At 39.6% G+C, this 22,770-nt stretch overlaps 1 protein-coding gene across 1 annotated transcript in view; it reads left to right on the top strand.

Annotated features, from left to right (window-relative positions):
* C9 (complement C9) overlaps positions 1 to 22,770 on the top strand; it is a 56,002-nt gene that overhangs the window by 17,273 nt on the left and 15,959 nt on the right. The window contains exons 3-7 of the mRNA XM_019464228.2: positions 86 to 230; positions 1,016 to 1,163; positions 8,597 to 8,735; positions 17,314 to 17,583; positions 22,157 to 22,397. Coding sequence (XP_019319773.2) covers positions 86 to 230; positions 1,016 to 1,163; positions 8,597 to 8,735; positions 17,314 to 17,583; positions 22,157 to 22,397 — 943 coding nt within the window. The remainder of the gene's footprint in view (positions 1 to 85; positions 231 to 1,015; positions 1,164 to 8,596; positions 8,736 to 17,313; positions 17,584 to 22,156; positions 22,398 to 22,770) is intronic.

Here is a 22,770-nt window from a genome sequence, read left to right as displayed (position 1 = left end):
AAGGCTACAGTGCTGTGGATGTAGTTTTAGACGTTATTCCTTTTTGGCGTTAGAAATTCTAATGTTTCCAGCTGGTTTTGTGCAGTTTCGTTCAAGGAACATTGAGGCCTTTGGGCAATTTAAGGGGCAAAAGTGCGTGGATGCTGTGGGAGACAGACGACTGTGTGAGCCTACTGAGCCCTGCATAGACATGGAGGAAGACTGTGGGAATGAGTTTAAATGCGGCACAGGTAATCCTTGCATCCTCCTTGCTCATTGTGGGCTTCTGTGTGCACTCATGAGCAGAAAAAAAACACGTCTGCTTTGACACGCTTATGGTTGCAAGTGTGAAAGGTACGAGTAAAAGGGCCACCTATAAATGTTGTACAAAGAATTCAAATGTATGCACATTCCCTCCCCTCTGTCATTAAAGTACACTTGATAACTTCAGGAAGAGAGGAAATTTGGCATTAGACACACAGTATCTTTTTTTTTTCTTTTTTAAATATAATTTATTGTCAAGTTAGGTAACATACAGTTTATACAGTGTGATCTTGGCTTCGGGAGTAGATTCCCATGACTCATTGCCTACACACAACACCCGGTGCTCATCCTGACAAGTGCCCTCCTGAGTGCCCATTACCCATTTTCCCCTCCCTCCCCCCTTCAACCCTCAGTTTGTTCTCTGGATTTAAGAGTCTCTTATGGTTTGCCTCCCTCCCTGTTTGAAACTATTTTCCTCTTCCCCTCCCCCATCATCCTCTGTTAAGTTTCCACATATGAGTGAAAACGTATGATATCTGTCTTTCTCTAGCTGACTTATTTCACTTAGCATAATACCTTCCATTTCCATCCACGTTGTTGCAAATGGCAAGATTTAGCACTATCAACAATAGCCAAATTATAGAAAGAGCCCAAATGTCCATCGACTGATGAATGGATAAAGAAGATGTGGTTTATATATACAATGGAATACTACTTGGCAATGAGAAAAAATGAAATCTTGCCACAGTGTCTTTCTTGATTTTGATTGCAGGCAGATGCATAAAGAGGCGACTTCTGTGTAATGGTGACAATGACTGCGGGGACTTTTCAGATGAAGATGATTGTGAAAGTGATCCCCGTCCTCCCTGCCGTGACAGAGTAGTGGAAGAATCCGAACTGGCCCGGACAGCAGGCTATGGGTCTGTACTTGGCTTAAATGTTTCTCTTTGAGGATGAAAGTGACCTCTATCTCCCCTGCTGTGCTGGGGTGACGGAGGGTCTGAGCTAGAGAGTAGCTCATGGGTCCGCTTTCTGTTTGAATTATGCTTGAGCTTGAAAGAAGGTAAAGTGCTGAATCAGTATCTCCAGATAATTTGGATACGCTGTCCAGCCTTAGTAGGGGGTCCATAGAATCAGGATGATAGGTGATTATTTGAGTCCAACAGGAGATGAAGCACCTCATTTATGAACCTCTGGAAGGCCATAGCAATGTTAAAGTGATATGTTAACACTTGAAATTGAAATCGCCTGTGGTTGGTCTGGCAATTCAATTCAAATATTTGAATTGTCAGCAAGGCTGCCTTCCACTGGAACTTGTCCCGGATCTACACCTGGTTGTAAGTTCTCAGGAGTTTCCTGCCTTGTAGAGTTGACCCAGGAGGAATAGGGCAGAATAATCAGTTCTGATGCCTGATGGCAATGGCGTTGAGACTCTGGTTCTCATTACAAGATGAAGTTCCACCCATGTTCTACATAGTAGTTCTGGGCAGCTAAGCTCAGGTGAGAAGTCTTGGACAGTTTAGAACTCAGAGTTCTGCAGAATAAGGACCATTACCCAGAGATCTGTGCCCTAGGAATTAGAAAAATGACATAAGCCCCAGGTGCTATCCTGTTCCAAATAGAGGACACCCCAGGAATGTCTACAGCATACTTTCCAATTGTGGTTCCGAGCTTTCTTCAGTGAAGGTACTTGAGGTGGATTTGTTGGCAAATTGTACTCAACAGAGACAGCTGTTCCCACATCCAGCGGTGTATTGACAGAGATGGCACATGGCTCTGTTTCGTTGCCCTGTAGTGCAATGTGTCTTATCAACCTCGTAATCCCAGTGCCTGGTTCATCATAGGCACTCATTAAATACTGGTGGGTAGATATATAGAGGAATTAATTAATTGATTGATTAATGAAAATAAGTGCTTCTAAAATACTGTCAATTGGCATCAGGTAAGATTGAGACTGGGTACCTGGAAACTCAGGTTCAGGACTCAAGTCCTGGAAATGGGGATAGGGAGAGGAAAGAAGAAGATGTGGGTGACGGTAAAAGCAAGAGGAGGAACTAAGGTATTGGTTCTCAACCAGAGGCGATTTTTTTTCCCAGAGGACATTTAGCAATGTCTGGAAACTATTTTGCGGGTCACAACAGTGGGGTATGGGATGGAGGACCCAGGGGGTGAAGGAGCACTGCTGATATTCAGTGGGTAGAGGCCTTGGATGATGCTAACCATCCTGCAGTGCACAGGACCCACAATGTCATTGGTGCTCAGACTGAGACCTTATACCAAGGCAGGGGGCAGTTCCTAAGGTAAGACCCCCGCATCGGTTTGGCTACAAGCGGAAATGTCTTCTCTCTCTAAACCAGATGGAACTTGTGCTTGTTGAATCACAGTAAGGAAAAAAGTCCAGGAGACCAAGAGTCAGGCGCCAGATAAAACATTTCACACATCCTCTATTCACTTTATGAAATCTTATCCTAGCAGCATTCAAGTATTGCCCACTAATACTAAGTGTCTTTGGCCTTTAGCCTAAAGGTAGGAGTCTTGAATCCAATAGTTTTTGTCTCCAGACTCAGGAGGTTATTTTAACAATTGTTAGTAAATGGTATGGGGGTTGTCTGCAACCTTATAACCAGATAACTGTATGCTCCAGTGAGTTCTGACTCTTCTTGCTGTTTTCTTCAAGGAGATACTGTGAGCCCCTGGTGAAAGTCCATTATCACTTTGTTTTGTTTTGTTGTAGATCCAGGAAATAGTTTTCTCTCTAATCTAAACAGATGGGCTTGAAGGTGGGCATTGCATATGTTATGTATTTTCACACAAGGCAAATTTATACCCTGTCTTATAAAAGGATACAGAAATTGTAGCCCACTTAGCTGAAAAACAATCATTCATAATCTATTGGTTTTCTTTGCTCAGAGAAAAGAAAAATTTCATATAAAGCATTTGTAGGAAGTTATATGATGAGGCATTCCAGAGAGCTGGCTAGGACTCCCTAAATACATCACCACCGTATGCTTTACCACCGTAAGGGCTGATTGAAGGGAATGTCAGAGGGCTGACTGTTCGAGACCAAGAAAGAGGGTGGGGCCCCAGCTACAGGAGAAGGTTGGCTGCAGAACTGGAAAATGAGGTTGGTCCCCATAGAATAAGTCCACCAGCATTTTTTAATTAAATTCCCTACTACCATGAACAATTACCTATAACTAATTTAGGCTTCATAAAGCCTATTACTCTCCAACAGCTTTCATTTGCATAATACTTTGAACTTCTCAGCACCTTTTTCTACGTTGTTTCTCTATAGCTTTCCATAATAATCCTGTGAGGCTGTCAGAGGAGTTATTATATTCATTTTACAGATAAAAACTGAGTGAAGCAAATAAAACCAGTTTAGTCTCTTTAGATTCTAGCAGAACTATTTAGTCTCTAGTGGAACTGAAACCCACATTTCTCTGACTTTTATAAAACTAGATTTGTTTCACCATCACCTTGGCCTTCTGTTCACATGCTCATCACCACCCACATCACCATCACTGCAAAGCCCATGAATCAACACTTTATCTTCAAAGTAAAACTAACCATAGAAAATGAAACTCCTTAGGTTGCTATTTATTACCCACATTTTTGAATTAAGAATATTGAAGAATAGTATAAATCAGTAATTAATATTTAGGAAGAGTTTCCAAAATGACATGCTTTATTAGATTTGAGATATTCTTCAATCCCATTAATGTTACATATTTATTTACGATGCATCTCCATTATTCTTCTAAGGGCCTAATGGGATATATCGAATAGAGGTAATAGGAGTAAACACCCTAGTCAGAGCAACATGCTTGTAAACTGCTTCTACACAGTCCACTCTGGAAACTCTCACTGAGACTTATCAGCAGTCATACACAGCCAGATTCTTTTACACATGAAAGTCACAAGTCATTACCTACAGTCCTTAACTTATATGTGTTTTGCATTTGAAGGACTCCCACTTAAATTCTTAATGCCAAGAGAATTCCCTTGTATCACAAATGTTTCCGCCTCTTGCCTTGTAGGCATCTGAGATTCTCCAGAAGTGTTTAGGGAAATCCCGAGCTCATCTTGCATTCATTGAAAAAATATAAATCCAAACCATCTGTAAATGATGTACAGCATGCAATGAATTACTTTTTTTTTTTTTTTTTTTTAATGTGCTCTAAGCATAACACCACTTCTGTGGAAGGATCTTTGTTTTCTGTTTACCTGGTAAATTGGAACTGCCTATGGTTCTAGATGCTGGCGTGAAAACAGGCACCTCTAGGTGCTGACAAAATATACATGCTTTTTTTAATTTCCCAGGCGATGACATTCCATCCATGAGAAGTTTTCATGTTTCTTGGCTGAAAAAAAAGTTGGCTCATTCTAGACTAGACTGGCCGTCTCTGTAGTAGTGGAACCAAGTCAAGTTTTGAAACATTTCTTCCTTAGTTGTGCTTTAGACTGTGGATCAGCTTCATTGTAACTTTCCAGATGGATGCAGCCAACTAGTCAATTTGCTGTTCTGTAAAACAAAACCTACAAAGTGGGGTATGCGTACCATGGGGTGCAAAAAAAGAATTTCTAAGGGGCAGGTAAGTTTTAACATAGTAGTTTCCTCAACTATTAGTGGCTTAACTACTCTATTGGACTGACAGGAAATCTTCGATTCCATTCATATATATTGTTCATAAACTTGATAAGCTTAACAACTCCGTGGCATTCAGGTTATCAAACCCATTCTCCCCTTTCATCTCCCTTTTTAAAATCACTGAGCTTTCACTTTCCAAAAGGAGAATACACCCCTTACCCATCTAAATTTTACCATGTGGAAGAACCGAGAAATGTCTCCAAATATTGCTGCTCAGTTGGGCTCCAACGCCTTGTTAGTCAACTGGTCTCTCACTCTTTTTATCAACAACACTGAAAGATATTCTAATCAATTTTCAGAAAATGGGCTATGAAAATAATTTTTAATGAAAAACTAGTCTGTGACCTTTTTTTGGCGTACATCTCAGAAGATCAAAGAATCAAGTGACATTGCCATGGCAAAATTCCTTCTATTCTTATCTACTTATGTACATGAGTAAAGTTTCTCAGCATTCACATCTATAAAAATAGAAAGTAGGAATACAGTTGATCATGAATCTCGTCTTTTTCTAGCAATAAGTAAGATTCACCCACAAGGGCAGGAACTCATCAATTAATTTAAAAAGAAGTCCCATTCATTTCACTGAGACACCATTCCCCCCCCCCAATTACTTATGTTTATTTATTACTTTAAAATTTTTAATACTTATATATACTGATAATAATAATAACAACTCAATCCAGAGGAACTTTTAATTACTTAAACCTTATGGTCAAAAGGTATCTTGAAATTTTAGAAATTTCACTTAATATCTTTTTAGTACAGAAAAGTATAAAAAAGTAATCAATTAAAATTTCCAAGATATCTGTACTGCAAAGGAAACAATCAACAAAACTAAAAGGCAACTGATGGAATGGGAAAAGGTATTTGCAAATGACATATCAGACAAAGGGCTAGTATCCAAAATCTATAAAGAACTCACCAAACTCCACACCTGAAAAACAAATAATCCAGTGAAGAAATGGGCAGAACACATGAATGGACACTTTTCTAAAGAAGACATCCAGATGGCCAACAGGCACATGAAAAGATGCTCAACGTCACTCCTCATCACAGAAATACAAATCAAAACAACACTGAGATACCACCTCACAGCAGTCAGAGTGGCTAAAATGAACACATCAGGAGGCTATAGATGCTGGCGAGGATGTGGAGAAACGGGAACCCTCTTGCACTGTTGGTGGGAACGCAAACTGGTGCAGCCGCTCTGGAAAACAGTGTGGAGGTTCCTCAAAAAATTAAAAATAGATCTACCCTATGACCCAGCAATAGCACTACTAGGAATTTACCCAAGGGATACAAGAGTGCTGATGCATAGAGGCACTTGTACCCCAATATTTATAACAGCACTTTCAACAATAGCCAAATTATGGAAAGAGCCTAAATGTTCATCAACGGACGAAGGATAAAGAAGATATGGTTTATATATACAATGGAATACTACTTGGCAATGAGAAAGAATGAAATCTGGCCATTTGTAGCAACGTGGACGGAACTGGAGAGTGTTGTGCTAAGTGAAATAAGTCATACAGAGAAAGACATACCATATGTTTTCACTCATATGTGGATCCTGAGAAACTTAACAGAAGACCATGGGGGAGGGGAAGGGGAAAAAAAAGTTACAGAGAGGGAAGGAGGCAAACCTTAACAGACTCTTAAATACTGAGAATAAACTGAGGGTTGATGGGTGGGGGGAGGGGAAAGTGGGTGATGGGCATTGAGGAGGGCACCTTTTGGGATGAGCACCGGGTGTTGTATGGAAACCAATTTGACAATAAATTATATAAATTAAAAAAAAATTCCAAGCTAAAATAACCTCACATTAGATGAAAATTCTGTGGAATTGGAATAGAAATATGGATTCAAGAATAAAAAGGGGTAAGTGCATATGAACAATCTTTGTATCTTTCACTCATTTTGTAGTGAACCTAAAACTTCTCTGAAAAATAAATTGTCTTTTAAAAAAAAAGGAATCAAAAAGAATACCATAAACTGTCTAGTTGCTAAAGATATATAAACATTGCAGTGATTTGATACCCACCCAATACTATGGCATTTCATTGGATTTATTTTAAAAAGAGGCAAAATAATTGTATTTTAAGGTGTAAATAAATATTTGTAGCCTGCTGAGAAATTATACCCTTTGCAACTACTTAAATTTAAGATGAAAAACTTTTTAAGTTTTTTTTTTTTATGTTTTGCTTATTTTTGAGAGAGAGAGAAACAGAGAGAAAGACAGAGCATGAGCAGGGGAGGGCAGAGAGAGAGAAGGAGACAGAATATGAAGCAGGCTCCAGGCTCTGAGCTTTCAGCACAGAGCCTGATGCAGGGCTTGAACTCACCAGCCATGAGATCGTGACCTGAGCCGAAGTCGGATGTTCAACCGACTGAGCCACCTGGGCACCCCAAGATGAAAAATTTTATATGTCAAACTAAAATTGTGCAGGCAGGCTGAGTTGGACATCATCTTTTATAGAGTAAACGAGCAGAAAATCTGGACACTTCTACGTGAAGTCATGCCATACACATTTCCACCTCCATGCTTTTATGCACACCATTCCTCCTGCCCTTGCATCCCCATCCTTCAAAACCCAAGTCAAATCCTACTTCTTCTAAAACTATTTATGACCCTGAAATGGGGTTTCTTCCTGTCGGGAACCTGTGTAGCACTTACCTGTGCTGCTCATTTGGCACATGTGTATTTGTCTTTGGATTATTTTGTTTTAAAGTTTATTTACTTATTTTGAGAAATCACACACAAGCGGGGTAGGGGCAGAGAGTGAGAGAGATCGAATCCCAAAAGTTTGGGTCGTGGTCTAGAAAATGGAAGAATTTCTGCTTTTGTGTCAAACTCAGTTACAACTGTGCAGATCAAACCTCCGTCTTGGCCTCCTTGGTCTAGAACCCCATATTCCAGAGGCAGTCTAGATAGCAATGACTGTTCCTCCAATAAACAGAAGTGTTCTTCTTAGAGAATGCTTCTTGTTCATACGTTGCTTTGAGCCCTACAACTCAAACTTAACTTCTTTTAAGTTAAATAAGGTTTCTATTTCTGAATTGAACCTTTCCAAATAAAAATATTTTGCTGGGAGGAAAAAGTAGAACTTTTGAGAATGCCTTGTCAGGATGCTGAAATTTTTGTGTTTCCCTTTGGAAAATATAATACAGATGATATAAGCCTGGAGGGAATGAGGTTCTTGACAAGCAGTGAGGCAGATGGAGGAAAAAGCTTAAGTTTAAAGAGCATGGGGAGAGAAAGAGCCCCAATGTTGATTCGTAGATTAAAAATTACATGCATATGTTATACCGCCCCCCTGAGATGCTCTGTTCTCAAATAATTTAAATAGGTGGTATTACAGAGTTGGCTCTTAGTTCACTAAGGGAAGTTAGCTGAGAGTTATAACACTGGGGTTAAGACTCTAGGAGCCAGATGGTCCCTTGCTCCCTACTTACTGCATATCTTTCATTGTAGTCTCCGCAGTGCCGAGGTTGCCTGGAAGTTTATAAGGTCTTCCTAAGGTGTGCCTCCTGCCAGAGATGTAAAGCAGAAGTGAGCAGGCTCTTGCTTCTGTTCCTGATTATATCACGCATGTGTTGGGGGCGGGGGGCTGAGCCAAAGCTCTCTCTTTCCCCAGCTACAGAGGACTGCCTTGCATTAGCTCCTGGTATCGCCATACCTAATGCTACTCTGTTCATTCTCAGCATCAACATCTTAGGGATGGATCCCCTAAACACACCTTTTGACAATGAGTTCTACAATGGATTCTGTGACCGGGTTCGGGATGGAAATACCTTGGTCTACTACCGCAGGCCCTGGAACGTGGCTTCTCTGGCCTATGAAGTAAGTCTCAGAAGCGACCACATTGCCCAACTTTTAGCTGAAAAGCCACTTCAATAAGTTTAACACTAAATAATTTGAAAAGTCCAGTGGAATAAGAATTTGATGTGAATATAAGACTGACTTAAAGAAAAAGGGGTGTGGCTTCAATCTCTTTTGAAAACACACGGTGGTCTACAGCCAATCCTCAGTAATGTGCACATAGCAATAGAGTTTTGGCAAATACCTAGACCCCATAAAGAGAATCATCTAAGATCCTGATAAAACTAAAAATTAAATTAATGCTGATTTAAGTACTGGGTACACTGCTTGCATGCTATTCAAGACCATTTTTTTGCTAGCATACCAGTGAAAACCCATCTTTATATTCCCCTTGGTAAAGCCTGCTTGACTAATGTGAATGGCTCTTTTCACTAACCTCACACCTCTCTAGCGCCTGTAAAGCTATTTCTTAAAATGACTTTTACTCTACACAATGCCACCCCAAACGTAATCATCTTCCTAAAAGTCACCTAAATTCTCTAGAACCATGACAAACTGGACGGGTCCATTTAAAAGATTAGTATTTATCTGGGGCACCTGGATGGCTCAGTCGGTTGAGCATCCAACTTCGGCTCAGGTCATGATCTCGCAGTCTGTGAGTTCGAGCCCGGCGTCGGGCTCTGTGCTGACAGCTCAGAGCCTGGAGCCTGCTTCTGGATTCTGTGTCTCCCTCTCTCTCTGCCCCTCCCCCGCCCATGCTCTGTCTCTGTCTCTGTCTCTCTCTCTCTCTCTCTCTCTCTCTGTCAAAAATAAATAAACATTAAAATTTTTTTAAAATAAAGATTAGTATTTATCACCTTTAGAGAGACTTGATCTAAGCAAGATATAATAAAGAACAATAATTGGCTTGTTCTGAACCAGAAGCGACAACAATTTGTTTTCTTGAATGGTCTCATGGATGACCCATAAAGTTTGCTTTATTCAGTTTTCACAGAGTCCTTTATTACTATTGTTACTCACAATGGTTTCAAAAACACATACACTTTTAAATGAATACAGTTGGTATTTCTATTATTTTTGACAATGTTGTAAAACAATACCTACCCATTGTAACCTGAAGTGATCATGCTTTCCCATAAATACTAAAGAGTTTAAAGTCTGAACTATTTGGAGGGCATTTTTTTCATATGCAGCCACATCACCCTATATTTTTGTACCTGTAAGTCCAGAATGGAATCGATTTCCCCCCAAATTTCAGGGAACATGTTGGATTATTGATCTTTCCCCGTCAATGCCAGATTTACCCTCTTTAAGCACATTTTTTGAGGGGAAGACGATCTTTCTAAAGAGTATTACAAATGTTCCACTTTCTTAAAAAAAAGAACATACCAAAGATAAGGTGACCTTTGTCATTGCTGATGGAAGAAGGGCTTGTTGTCTTACTTAATTTTGTTTCTCATCTGCGTCACAGTTTTCCTGTCGTCACTGTGACCAGCCTCTTGGCTCCTCTATAGGTAGGAATGGCTGCAAGTGACACAAGATGGTGAGGGCTGGGGCATTGCGTGGGACTGACCCTGAAGCTACATTCGGAGAGCAAATACAGTGTTTTCTCTTATTTGCAACCCTGGAAACAGAGGGGCTTCTGCACTCAGAGTAGTTTGGATTTTACAGAGGAGATGTGTTGCTTACCCTATAGATTACTTACACCCCCAGGGGAGCTGGGAGTAGCGTCCCATAACCAAACGCATTGCATGTGGACCTGGATTTTTAGTGGGTGTCAACTGATAGGAGTGCTGATGAAGTTGGCTGGGAGTTTGCTAACGTCCCCAAATCACCTTCTTGGCGCTACAACTGCTGGTGCTCCCACTCTAATCTGTTGTAGGCTTGGGAAATAGCCAAATTTGTTTCTGCCATACAGAAAAGAACCTAAGTGGAAATCTCTATTTTGACTTCTTAGAATTTCTTTTTGCACTTTCTAACATTCAATGTAATACTTTACCTCTTTTTTCATGCATATTATTACAGTAACTGAAGACAAAGAATGCATTTTTATTTTATTTTGTTTTGTTTCGTTTTATTTTATTTAAATTCAAGTTAGTTAACATATAGTATAATAATGGTTTCAGAGAATAATTTAGTGATTCACCACCTGCATATAACACCCAGTGCTCATCCCAACAAGTGCCTTCCTTAATGCCCATCACCCAATTAGCCATCCCCCCACTCAACGTCCATCTAGCAGCCCTTAGTTTGTTCTCAGTATTGAAGAGTCTCTCGTGGTTTGCCTCCCTCTCTGTTTTTATTTTATTTTTGCCTCTCTTCCCCTATGTTTATCTGTTTTGTGTCTTAAATTCCACATATGAGTGAAATCATATATTTGTCTTTCTCTGAATGGCTTATTTCACTTAGCATAATACATTCTAATTCCATCACATTGTTGCAAATGGCAAGATTCATTCTTTTTGATTGCCAAGTAATATTCCATTGTGTATATATGTGTGTGTGTGTATATATGTGTGTGTGTGTGTGTGTGTGTGTGGTGTGTGTGTGTATATATATATATATATATATATCCCATCTGAAGGCAAAGAATTCATTTTATACTTCTTTATATCCTATTATACTAATACCCAACTCAATATATGTATATGGAATATGCTCAACAAATTTTTATTGGATGAATTCATTTGTTTAAATCCTATTTTATTATTCATTGACAATAACTTACTGCCTTTTATTTTTTTTGAAAGAACTTTACTGGCCTATCATGATATGAAGAATATTTCTTAATAAAGTCATCTTTTCCTGATAACTTCACACTCTCTCAGTGCCTCTTATCTCAAATGTGGCTCTGGTTCTAGAACACACTGCATAGGTTGGAATCCCAATTCTGCCCCTAAGCAGTGGTGAGATCTCAGGCATATTATTTATCCTCATCATGCCTCAGTTTACTCATCTTTAGAACAGAAATAATGATACCTACCTTGTAAAGATAAATGAATCTAAAACACTCAGGAAATTAGTGGCACATAGCAAACACTCAATAAATATTTGTATTATTCTTTCTTAAGAATATAGTTAGTAAAAGGCTTAGCTACAATTAAGTGTGTAATTAACAGTCACATTACATGTCAAGGTTTATTGGCTACTTTGTAAGTCAGAAGTAATGGCTAAGAACCACTGAAGCCCGCAGTTGTGGGGAAAAAGCAGTGATGGTTACATGCACGAATCAGTTCCTTTTCACTTGTTTTCCTCTGGTCCTCTCCACTTTTGTTGTTGAAAGTCATGATTTGTAAATCAGCTTTCAGGTTTTCATTACAATTTTCTTTAAACTGGATCACCATAAGTATGTAAGATTTATGAGATCAACAAAGAATTGTAAAATGCACTTGGATTATAATCATCTTTTCCTGCCCAAATCCTGCCAAAACCCTGGGTGACTTATATCCTGTGGCTGCCAATAACTTCTTGTTGCCTCTTAACATCCTGTATCTATTCTACGACAGCTACTCACATCTGGATCCACATCCTTAACCTGTGTTCACCAAAACAGTGCTGTCTCTGAAAAATCTGAACATCAGGAAATCAAACATTTAACTCTTTGCCTCACTGCAACTGACCAGTCTCTCTGCTCTCACACTTGTTTAGACCACAGACCTACTCTTGGGCCCCATGGAGACCCAGTTCTTTGGCATCTATTTTCCTCCCAGATGATCTTACATAACAAATAAACTCACCATGGGTGTAAGGTATGGAGACAGACAGACAAAAGTGACACACAACCCCCCCCCCCCCCCACTGGATGATGATAGGCCACCAAAAAAGATGTGGGAAGTCAGGGAAGGGGGAGTCTGCCAAAAAAAGAGTCAAAGTCAATTCCAAGAACAAGATAATGATTTGAGTGTTGATAATTTTGAGTGTGAGTTTCTGTGTGACATCTAGGTGAAGTTGTCTTGCAAAGAGTAGATTATACAAACGTGAGCAGAGACAGAACAATCTGAATTGGTGGCAGAAATTTAGGAATCATCAGCATACAGATGATCATTAAAAGCTTGAGAGTGCTTGAGATCCTCCAGGAAGCATAAAATGAGAGAACAAAGAACATAGGAATGAGGTCCTAGAGCACAGCTAACATTTAAGACACAGGCAGGGAAAATGATCTCTCGAAGACACTGGCTAAATTTCAAATTACCCCCCAATTTAGTAGCTAAACAATTAGGCTGAGGGCGGCTCCTGAGATTGCAGTCAGTCTCTTCTTTCTAGGTCCTTCTCTCAATTAGTGAGAGATGGCATTAGTAATAATAATAGATAATAGATGTTTTTATTATCTATCTGCACAAAGTCTCAGTGGCCTCTTTAACAGTTTTATCTCTTTACCTTCTATTTCCAGTCACTCTCCCACCTCTCCCTTTCAATTTGAACTCTGAAATATTTATTGGTTGTATTCTATCTCTTCCACTCCCAGTGCCAGAAGTAATGTTTCTTTCTTTTCAAGAAGTATCAGCTGGATAAACCTTTATATAGGAGAGCTTTAACTGACCTTTATAATGTGCATGGCCTTCTGGAACACCCTTTGCCCCTCTTTGTAATTTCAGCTTCTCCACATCTGTTTATTTTGGTTTTCATAAAGAAACTTGCGGGGCACCTGGGTGGCTCAGTCAGTTAAGTGTCCAACTCTTGATTTCAGCTCGGGTCATGAACTCCTAGTTTGTGAGAACAAGCCCCGCCCTGGGCTCTGTGCTGACAGCACAGAGTCTGCTTGGGATTCTCTCTCTCTGCTGCCTCTCCCCCACTTGCATGCATGCTCTCGCTCTCAAAAGAAATAAATAAACATTAAATAAGAAAGAAAGAACCTTGCTTCTATCCTTGCATCATCCTGCTTTCTATAATCTTGCCTCTTGGCCTCTCTTTAAAGATTTTTGCTCTTTCTTCATGATGAGTCCCAATACTGGTCCATCTCTGAATGCCTGGCATTGAGCTCAGACTTCTTTTTGGATGAATGGATATTTTCTTTGCCTTTTTCAACCCAGCTTTTGTCTCTGTGCTTTCTAGAGTGACCTCACCTTCACTGTTTCAGACTCACTACTGTCATCCTGGCATAGTGAGACAGGATTGCTCAACAGCACCCTAACACCCTAAGGCTAATATTCTCTTACACCTACAAGCAATCCTCCACACTGCTAAACTGATCTCTGCCAGTGCCACTTTCTTTCTAGCCATGTCAGGAATAAGTGCGGGTGCCTACAGATTACACCACTCCTATCTTGCAGCCAATTAGAACACAGTAGCTAAGAAGAGCTCAGTCTTCCAGGAGAGTTAGGGAGTAGTTTCCTGGTGCCATTTTGCTCGGCTTTGCCACTTCCCAGCATTGAAGACTGAGTAGAATTGTCTTCAGTTGCTTCTGTTAGAATAGATTGTCAAGTTTTAACAGGATAAAGATCAACAACAAGGAAGCCATGGCCTACTATCAGGAAGGTCAGAGGCCTATCCTGGCAGTACTCCAGATGGAGCTGGATAAAACCAGACAGGCCTAAAATGGCAGGTACCATGACAGGAAACCCCTGACCAAATTAGGGAGAAAAAGCACAAGGCCCTGCTTCTGGCCATATTCTGCCCCTTAGTTAATAACCATCAATAAAAGATAGAAACCCAACCCCCAGGGTGCATCTCTCTCTCTCTCTGTCTCTCTCTCTCTCTCTCTCTCTCTCTCTCTCTCTCACCTAATCACCTATATAAAGAATGTATCTTTTACTTTAATAAACTTTTCCATTTATGTCGCTCATCCACTGTGTTGAGTGTCTGTCCTCAATTTCTTTCTTAGGTCAAGACCAACAAGTCACCTTCCCTGACTCCCTCCAGATGGGCTGGGTCAAGGCCTGAGGGCCCGGGGTCTCCCCAGCTCACCCAACAATACTTCCACTAGCCTTAGATCTCAAGGCAACAAAAATCCTATTCATGTTTCAAAAGCTAAGTTCAAGGCAACCTTTTCTGTGAGTCTTTTCTTTATTTTACTAGTCAGAATTTGTCAAGCCCTCTTTGGCAGTGTAGCATAAGAATTAACAGCTTGGCCCTGGAATCAGACTTTCTGGGTTTCAATTCTAGATGGACCACTTCCTAGCTGTGTGACCTTGGACAAATTTCTTTCTTTTTTTTAATGTTTTTATTTATTTTTGAGACAGAGAGAGACAGAGGATGAGCAGGGGAGGGGCAGAGAGAGAGCGAGACACAGAATCTGAAGCAGGCTCCAGGCTCTGAGCTGTCAGCACAGAGCCTGACGCGGGGCTCAAACTCACAGGCTGTGAGATCGTGACCTGAGCTAAAGTCAGATGCTTAACCGACTGAGCCACCCAGGCGCCCCTGGACAAATTTAACCTGCGTTTTCTTATTGGTAAAATGGGGAAGATTACAGAAATTATCTTAAAGATAAGAAATTAAATGTCTAATCCCACATAAACCACTTTTAACAGCCTCTGGCACAGAGTAAGCACTCAATAAATATTCACTATTATGGTTAGCAACATTGGACCTGCATATTAAATTTAATACATTTTTGTTAGTATCTACTACGTGACAGACACTTTACCAAGTCACGAGGCGATAGTGGTGTGTGGATAAGATAGACATGTTTCCAGACTTTTTGGAACTTACCATCTGAAAGTCTATTAAATAAGCAATCATAAAAGAAAAGGTCTTTCATTTTGTTTTACTTTAAAAGACATGACAGCTTATAGAAAATGGATTTGCTAGTCTGTGAGATTAGGAAAGACCCCTCCCCACTGAAGAAGGGATGTTTAAGATAAGATTTGAAATAGGAGTGGGAATTAACCAGGTCAAGCTGTATAGCGTGTGTATGTGAGAGAACGTGTATGTGTTTGGTTTATGGGAGGATGGGGAGGGGGAAAAGATGTCAGAGAACATTCTAGAAAGTAAAAGCAGCATAAATGGGCCCTTTGGTAGCAGGAAGCATAGGCTATGGAAATAGAAAAGTGTCTAAAGGGCTGGAGTACCCTCAGGGAGAGATTAACTTGGAGTAAGTCTAGTTTAGACTACCTCTTAAAGGCAGTGGGAAGACTGAAAATTTTTAAGCAGGGAAGTGACATGGTTAAGTTACTTTCCCCCTTTATATTGAGCACTTTCCCCAGGATCCCTTGATTTAATGAAAACTGTACACATTTTAGTCATTTCCATTAGATGGTAACTTTAGTTTCCCCGTCTGAGTCCATTCACGTCGGTATGACAAAATACCACAAACAGAGTAGCTTAGAAAAAGCAGAAAGTTATTTCTCACAGTTCTGGAGATGAGAATATCAGAAGTTCTGGAAGTCCAAGATCAGAGTGCTAATCTGGTTGAGTTAAGGTCCTCTATTAGGCTACAAACTTTTCACATCCTCACATCCTGGAAGGAGCTGGGGAGCTCTTTGGGCTCACGGGTATGAAAGCAGTAATCTCATTTGTGAAAGCCCCTCCCAAAGGCCACACCTCCTACCATCACATCGGGCACTGGGATTTTAACATATGCTATGAAACATAAAGTTTCAGACGATAGCATTCCCTGTGCGGAACAGTCCCCCAGTATATGCTAGGGAATCTGGTCCCAGCCACTGACTGAAGACACGGGCGTCTCTTTCTCACACTGGAGCGACAGCCTATCGCAGAGGACCTCTGGAAAGAGAGGTTAATCACTGAGACCAGCAACCCTCCCACTCATATCTGACAATTGCCAAGTTGGCTAAGAATTTTTTAATTGAAAGTTTTAATTTTTAACTAGGTTGTTCAGTTCAGGGTATTTTTTTTCCATGCAAAAAAAAAAAAAAATGAATATGGTATAAAAAAAATGTGAAAAAGTCTGAACATCACAAAAGATTATTCAAGGAAATATAAGCCTGCTACCACTCAAGATTTCCAGATTTCCATTCCACAGTTCCCCTTCTCAAGGGCAAACACTCTCTGCTTTGTCTATTTTTCCAGTAATTTCCTATGCACGTAAAAGCCTTTTTTTGCTTGCTTGTTTTCCCTTATTTATTTATTTATTTATTTATTTACTTACTTACTTACTTACTTTTTAACAGACTGTAGAAGTGTAAAGGTTAAGAGACAATGCAGAACTTAACCTTCCTGCTTAAATTAATCAACATGCAGAAACTATTCAAAACCGAGCTGGCCCAGAAGCCTTCCTGGTCAGGATTAGCTTTATCATTTCTTTCTTCCTTTCTTTTTTTTACACAAATGAAAGTATATTGCACATCTGTTACACAAATTGTTCTGTAATTATTAACATATTTAACATCTGAAAGTTTCGCTGTGTTCTCAGCCCTTCCTATGCGGTGTCTCATTGTATTATCTCATAACACCCTTTGGGCTCCCTCTGGTGAGTCTCTCTATTTCGCGGAAGGAATCTGACACACAAGAGAAGTTACTGTGTCCTGTTCTCAAGAGTCATGGAGCCCGTACTGGAGTCCAGCCATGTCGCTTCAGTGCTTCACTCTTAACTCCTTTGCTCAAATACCTTTCAAATCATTGCTTGATTTTTATTTTATTCCATGCTTATTTAGGGTGGTTTTCTGTATGTTGTTGTTAACATCTCGTGATTCTCTTTTAGACCAAAGCCGATAAAAACTTCAGAACTGAATATTATGAAGAACAGATGCAAGCATTCAAACAAATTGTCCAAGAGAGGACATCGAATTTTAACGCAGATATAAACTTAAAATTCACACCTACGGAAGCAATTGAACAGTCCAAAAGTAAACTTCAAGAAACTTCTGACAATAAAGCACCCCTAGGTATTACAAATGCTGAGGCTAAACTTCGATTTGGGTATTCCAAAAATGAAACTTACCAACTGTTTTTGACACATTCTTCAAAGAAGGTAAGTTCAAACACTTAAACAGAGAATATGATGGGATATTTTTCAAAATAACCAAACCCCTTCTTCATGTTTTTTAATTTTTTTTTAATGTTTATTTATTCTCGAGAGTGAGAAGAGACAGAGCATGAGTGGAGGATGGACAGAGAGAGAGGGAGACAAAGAATCTGTAGCAGGTTCCAGCCTCAGAGCTGTCAGCATAGACCCCGATGCAGGGCTCGAACTCAGGAACCGCAAGATCACCACCTGAGCCGAAGTCGGATGCCCAGCCAACTGAGCCACCCAGGCATCCCCCTCTTTTATTTATTTATTTATTTTTTAAGATATGGGTTTAAAATTTTTTTTTCTTTATTTGTAAAGTTTATTTTTATTTTGAGAGAGAGAGAGAGAGAGGAGGGAAAGGACAGAGAGAGAGAGAGAGAGAGAATCCCAGGCAGGCTCCACGCTGACACTGATGTAGGGCTCGAACTCACAAACCATGAGATCATGACTTGAATCCAAACCAAGAGTCAGTGCTTAACAGATGAAGCCATGCAGGCACTCCCCCAAAACTGTTTCTTTTAAGTGTTTGGAGCACATAGAGCTCATTGGAAAGAGAGAGAAAAAAGAGAGAGAGGTAGTAATAGTCAACAAATCCTCAAATATGTAGCTAGAAGGTCAGGAAGAAGAATGCAGACTGGAGAAGAACTTGACAGGATCTGTAGTAGTATACGGGGGTGAGATGTTTGGTGGTGACGAACAGAGAACAAGCGTATTTAGAATTCAGAGCATACCTTTGGACTGAGATTGTGGTAATAGACTGTTCAATTTATGCTATCTTCAGAATTACAATGAAGAATCATACTGAGGAATTTTGGTAATTTACTGCAATGCCCTACACTGATGGCTATGTACTTACTATGAAGTGTCTCTAAAGTAATGATGCCATGAAATTATACACGTAGCATATGAAACTTGTCTGCTTCCTCTGTAATCACACCTTTAGTTTGAAGCTTTGCAAATGTGTTTGTTTTTTAATATTTAATCCCAATTTAGAATTTTGTTTCATCCCCTTTGAAATAAATATAGAATATACTTTCTGTAATCAGTATGATGCTGGTAAAATGTTCCTTCTTCATTTTCTGATAACACAGTCACTTATTTAGATACCCGCTCCTCCTTTAAAAAATAATAATAATTCACTCTTAGTACTTTGCTCAATCATTATAATTGTTTTGTATGGGTCTGTACATTGTCTCTATATTAACATGCATACCCATCCAAAGTATGTAGTTGGAAAATCCTTTAAGTCATGCAGAAAATATTTAATGTGGATTTCCTACATGGCCAGGCACTGTTCCAGGTACTTAGGATACATTTGTGAACCAAACTGGAAAAGATTCCGGTCCTCATGGAACTGAAAGTTCATCACAGAGAGATAGATAAAACAAACGTAAGCACAAAATAGCAAACCACATAGTATTTAGAAAGTGTTAAGTGCTATGGAATAAAGTGAAAAGTAGAGTAACAGAAGGGAAATCAGGAGTGCTGGGAAAATGGCAGTATTAAAAAGAAAGCTCAAGGAAATCTGAGTGAAGATTTGAAGGAGAGGAAATAACCAAATAGTCATATTTGGGATGATGCACCTGGCAAAAGGAACTGTTAGAGACGAGCCTGTCAGGTGGGAGCATATCTGTCCATTGGCCCAGAGTGAACCAGAAGGAGAATAAGTTAGAAAGGTTACCCTGAACCAGGTCATGAAATTTAGCTTTTTCTCTGAGTGGTATGGGAAGTCACTAGAATTATTTTTTAATAGAAGATTGACATACTCTAATATAATTTAAATGATAAGAAATATGAGAGTTAAGAGCAAAAGCAAGATTTGTTGAAAGCTATTGTAAGAATCCAGGTGAGTGATGATGGACACAAGTGTAGAGTCAAGCATGACTCTAAGGTTTTTCACCTGAGCAACTGGAAAGATGAAGTTGCTACCAAATGAGATAGATGGGGCACCTGGGTGGCTCAGTCAGTTAAGTGTCCCATTCTTGATTTGGCTCTGGTCATGATCTTATGGTTTGTGAGATCAAGCTCCATGTTGGGCTCTGTGCTGACAGCATGGAGCCTGCTTGGAATTTTCTCTCTCTCTCAAAATAAATGACTACACACTTTGTAAAAAAAAGAGAGAGAGAGAGAGAGAGAAAGAGAGAGAGAGAAGATCCAACACTAAACTCAAGGAACATCAATAGAAAGAGGAAGAAGCAGCAGAGGACAGCAGGATGTGGCAGGTATAATGCCCTAGAACCTCACTACTCAAAGTGTGGTCCATGGGTCAACAACATCAGCACCACTGGGAAGCTGGAACCTCAGCCTCTAAGCCAGACCTGCTGAATCAGAATTGCATTTTAACAAGATTCTACAGGTGATGTGTTCACACTTTACAGCTTGAGAAGAACTGCCCTAGGAGATAAGAAAAGAAACTATCAAAGAGAAAGGAGTAATGAGCTGTGCCAAATGTGCTAATATGTCAAAGAAGAGGGACTAAGAAGTAATTGCTACCGGCTTTATCACTGTGAAGGTCACTGGTGACCTTGACAAGAGAAGTTTTGTTGAAGTAGTGAGGAGAGCTGAATGACTGGATTAGATTTAAGAGAAAATGGGGAGAGAGGAATTGAAAACAGCCAGTACAGAGAGTTTTTTAAATGAATTTCGCTTCTAATAAGGACAAAGAAATGGGTAGCAAATCATTAGACAAGTGAGGTCAAGAGGTTTTGACACAGAAGGAACAACTTTATGTTTGGATGGAAATGATCTAATATCTACCTCTAAAATAAGTGGGGCCAAAGAACATAACGTCTTTCTGACAAGTTATACTCCTAATTTAGCAACAACGAAAAGGAATCCAAGTATGTTTTGTGCATCCTTGAGACTCCACTGAGAATTATGATGGAGGTCATCAGGAGAACTCATATGATTTATTGTATATGGAGTAAGTTTCTTTAAGATTTTTGTTGAAGACTGAATCACCGACCATCACATGGAGTGAAGTTATACACTGTGAACAACTGTGCTTCCAGAACACAGAAAGTTTGGTGTGATGTTCATATATACCAAGATATACTTTTAAAAACTAATAATATGCTTTAAAACTCTATGCAATCAACATGTGTCAACCACTACTCTAGAAGAACCTTGAACGAACCATCTACAAAACCATAGGTGTCAATTATAGTTTAGTTTTGGCTGGGACAGTCTATGGTTTTCTCTTGGAAATTTAAGCCATCATCTCTGGGAATGATTAACTGTTCACCTATTTAGGTCTTAAAATATTGTCCACCTTATTATTACCAAAAATTGAGTGGGGGTCTGGGTGACTCAGTAAGTTAAGCGTCTGACTCTTGATTTCTGCCCAGGTCATGGTAGCATCGTTCATGATATCAAGCCCTGTGTTGGGCTCTATGTTGACAGCGTGGAGCCTACTTGAGATTCTCTCCCTCTCTGTCTCTGTCTCTCTCTCTCTCTCTCTCTCTCCCTCAGAATAAATAAATAAATAAACTTAAAAAAAATTGAAAGTACATAGTAGAAGGAGCAGGGAGACCTGAAGCCTACATTTATAGGACCAATCACTGCACAGTCTATTTTTGTGATTTGGGGCAAATAACTTGATACCTTTGGATCAGACTTTCTTGGTCTGCAAAATGAGATTGGGCTGCATACATAATGTCTACTTTTTCTTTCATTGCCAACATTCTAAAATCAACTTAATGAGGTATAATTTATAAGCAAAAACACACAAATATTTTAAGCCTATAGCTCCATGAGTTTTGACTATTGTAGGTATCCATCCATGTAACCACCTCCTCATACAAGATATAGAACGTTTCCACCACCTCAAGAAAATTCCGTCATGCCCTTTTTCAGCCACTCCCTTACTGCCTGAGAAGCAAGCTCTCCAGATTTCTCTGACTGTAGCTTAATTTCACCTGTTCTAGAACTTCATATGAGTGAAATCACATAGTACATACTCTTTTGTGCTTGACTTTTTTCATTCAGAGTACTATTTTTAAGATTTGTTTATATTATTGCATGTATCAGTAGTTTCTTCCTTTTTTATTGCTAACTGGTATTCCTTTGTGTGAACATACCACAATTTGTTTATCAATCTTCTGTTGGTGGACATTTGAGTTGTTTCCAGTTTTAAGCTATTCTGACTAAAGCTGCTATGAAAGTCTTGTATGGATCTTTTTGTGGGCTATTTTCTCATTGACCGTAGGTCAATATGTAGAAGTGAAATTGCTGGCCATAGGGTAAATGTGTGTTTACTTTTATAAGAAACTGCTAGGCAGTTCTCCAGGGGGATTAGACCATTCTACATTCCCACCGGCAGTGTTTGAGAGCCCCCGTGCTGCACACTTTCATCAACAGTTGGGACTAACGGCATTCTGAGTTTGCCACCCTACTGGGTTAAAGTATCTATGGTCACCAAAACAAAACAAACAAACACAAATTATTGCCTGGGGAAATCCTAAATTTTGTGATTTTTAACTTTGAAATAATGGCTACTAAACTCATATTTATTTTCTTCTGCTCTACAACAAAGGAAAAAGTGTTCCTGCATGTGAAGGGAGTAATTCATCTGGGAAGATTTACGATGAGAAGTCGGGATGTCATGCTGACAACAACTTTCTTGGAGGACATAAAAGCTCTGCCACCTACCTACGCAAAGGGGGAATATTTTGCATTTTTGGAAACCTACGGAACCCACTACAGTAGCTCTGGGTCTCTAGGAGGACTCTATGAACTAATATATGTTTTGGATAAAGCAGCCATGGAAGAGAAAGGTACACCTAGAAACAGAGCTCTTACCTCTAAAGCTGTTTTAACCAATCATTATTCCTGTTGCTAACCTCTTTCAATGATTAAAGGCTTTCAAATAAATTCCTATACACTGCTTCTTTGAGAGAACTCTCTCTCTGCCCTTTGGCATCAAAATCCTGTTGAAACAGCAAATAGCAAATTGACTTCTAGACCTCAAACACGATGACTTGATCATGAACTTGATCACGATGGCTTGATCATGACTTGATCAGCAGCACTACTACAAAATGCACAAAATTATACTGCAGTTTAAGATCAGTTGGCGACGATGCTTTGAGTGGAATACTACTTAAAAAGTAGAAAAAGTACAAGAGACATAATTCACATCATCTATTT

This window comes from Panthera pardus, unplaced genomic scaffold (genome assembly GCF_024362965.1).
Source record: "Panthera pardus isolate Hobbes unplaced genomic scaffold, ASM2436296v1 HiC_scaffold_2, whole genome shotgun sequence".
Classification (NCBI taxonomy): domain Eukaryota; kingdom Metazoa; phylum Chordata; class Mammalia; order Carnivora; family Felidae; genus Panthera; species Panthera pardus.
The sequence above is the reverse complement of the archived record's forward strand: the minus strand, read 5'-3'. Positions and strand labels throughout refer to the sequence as shown.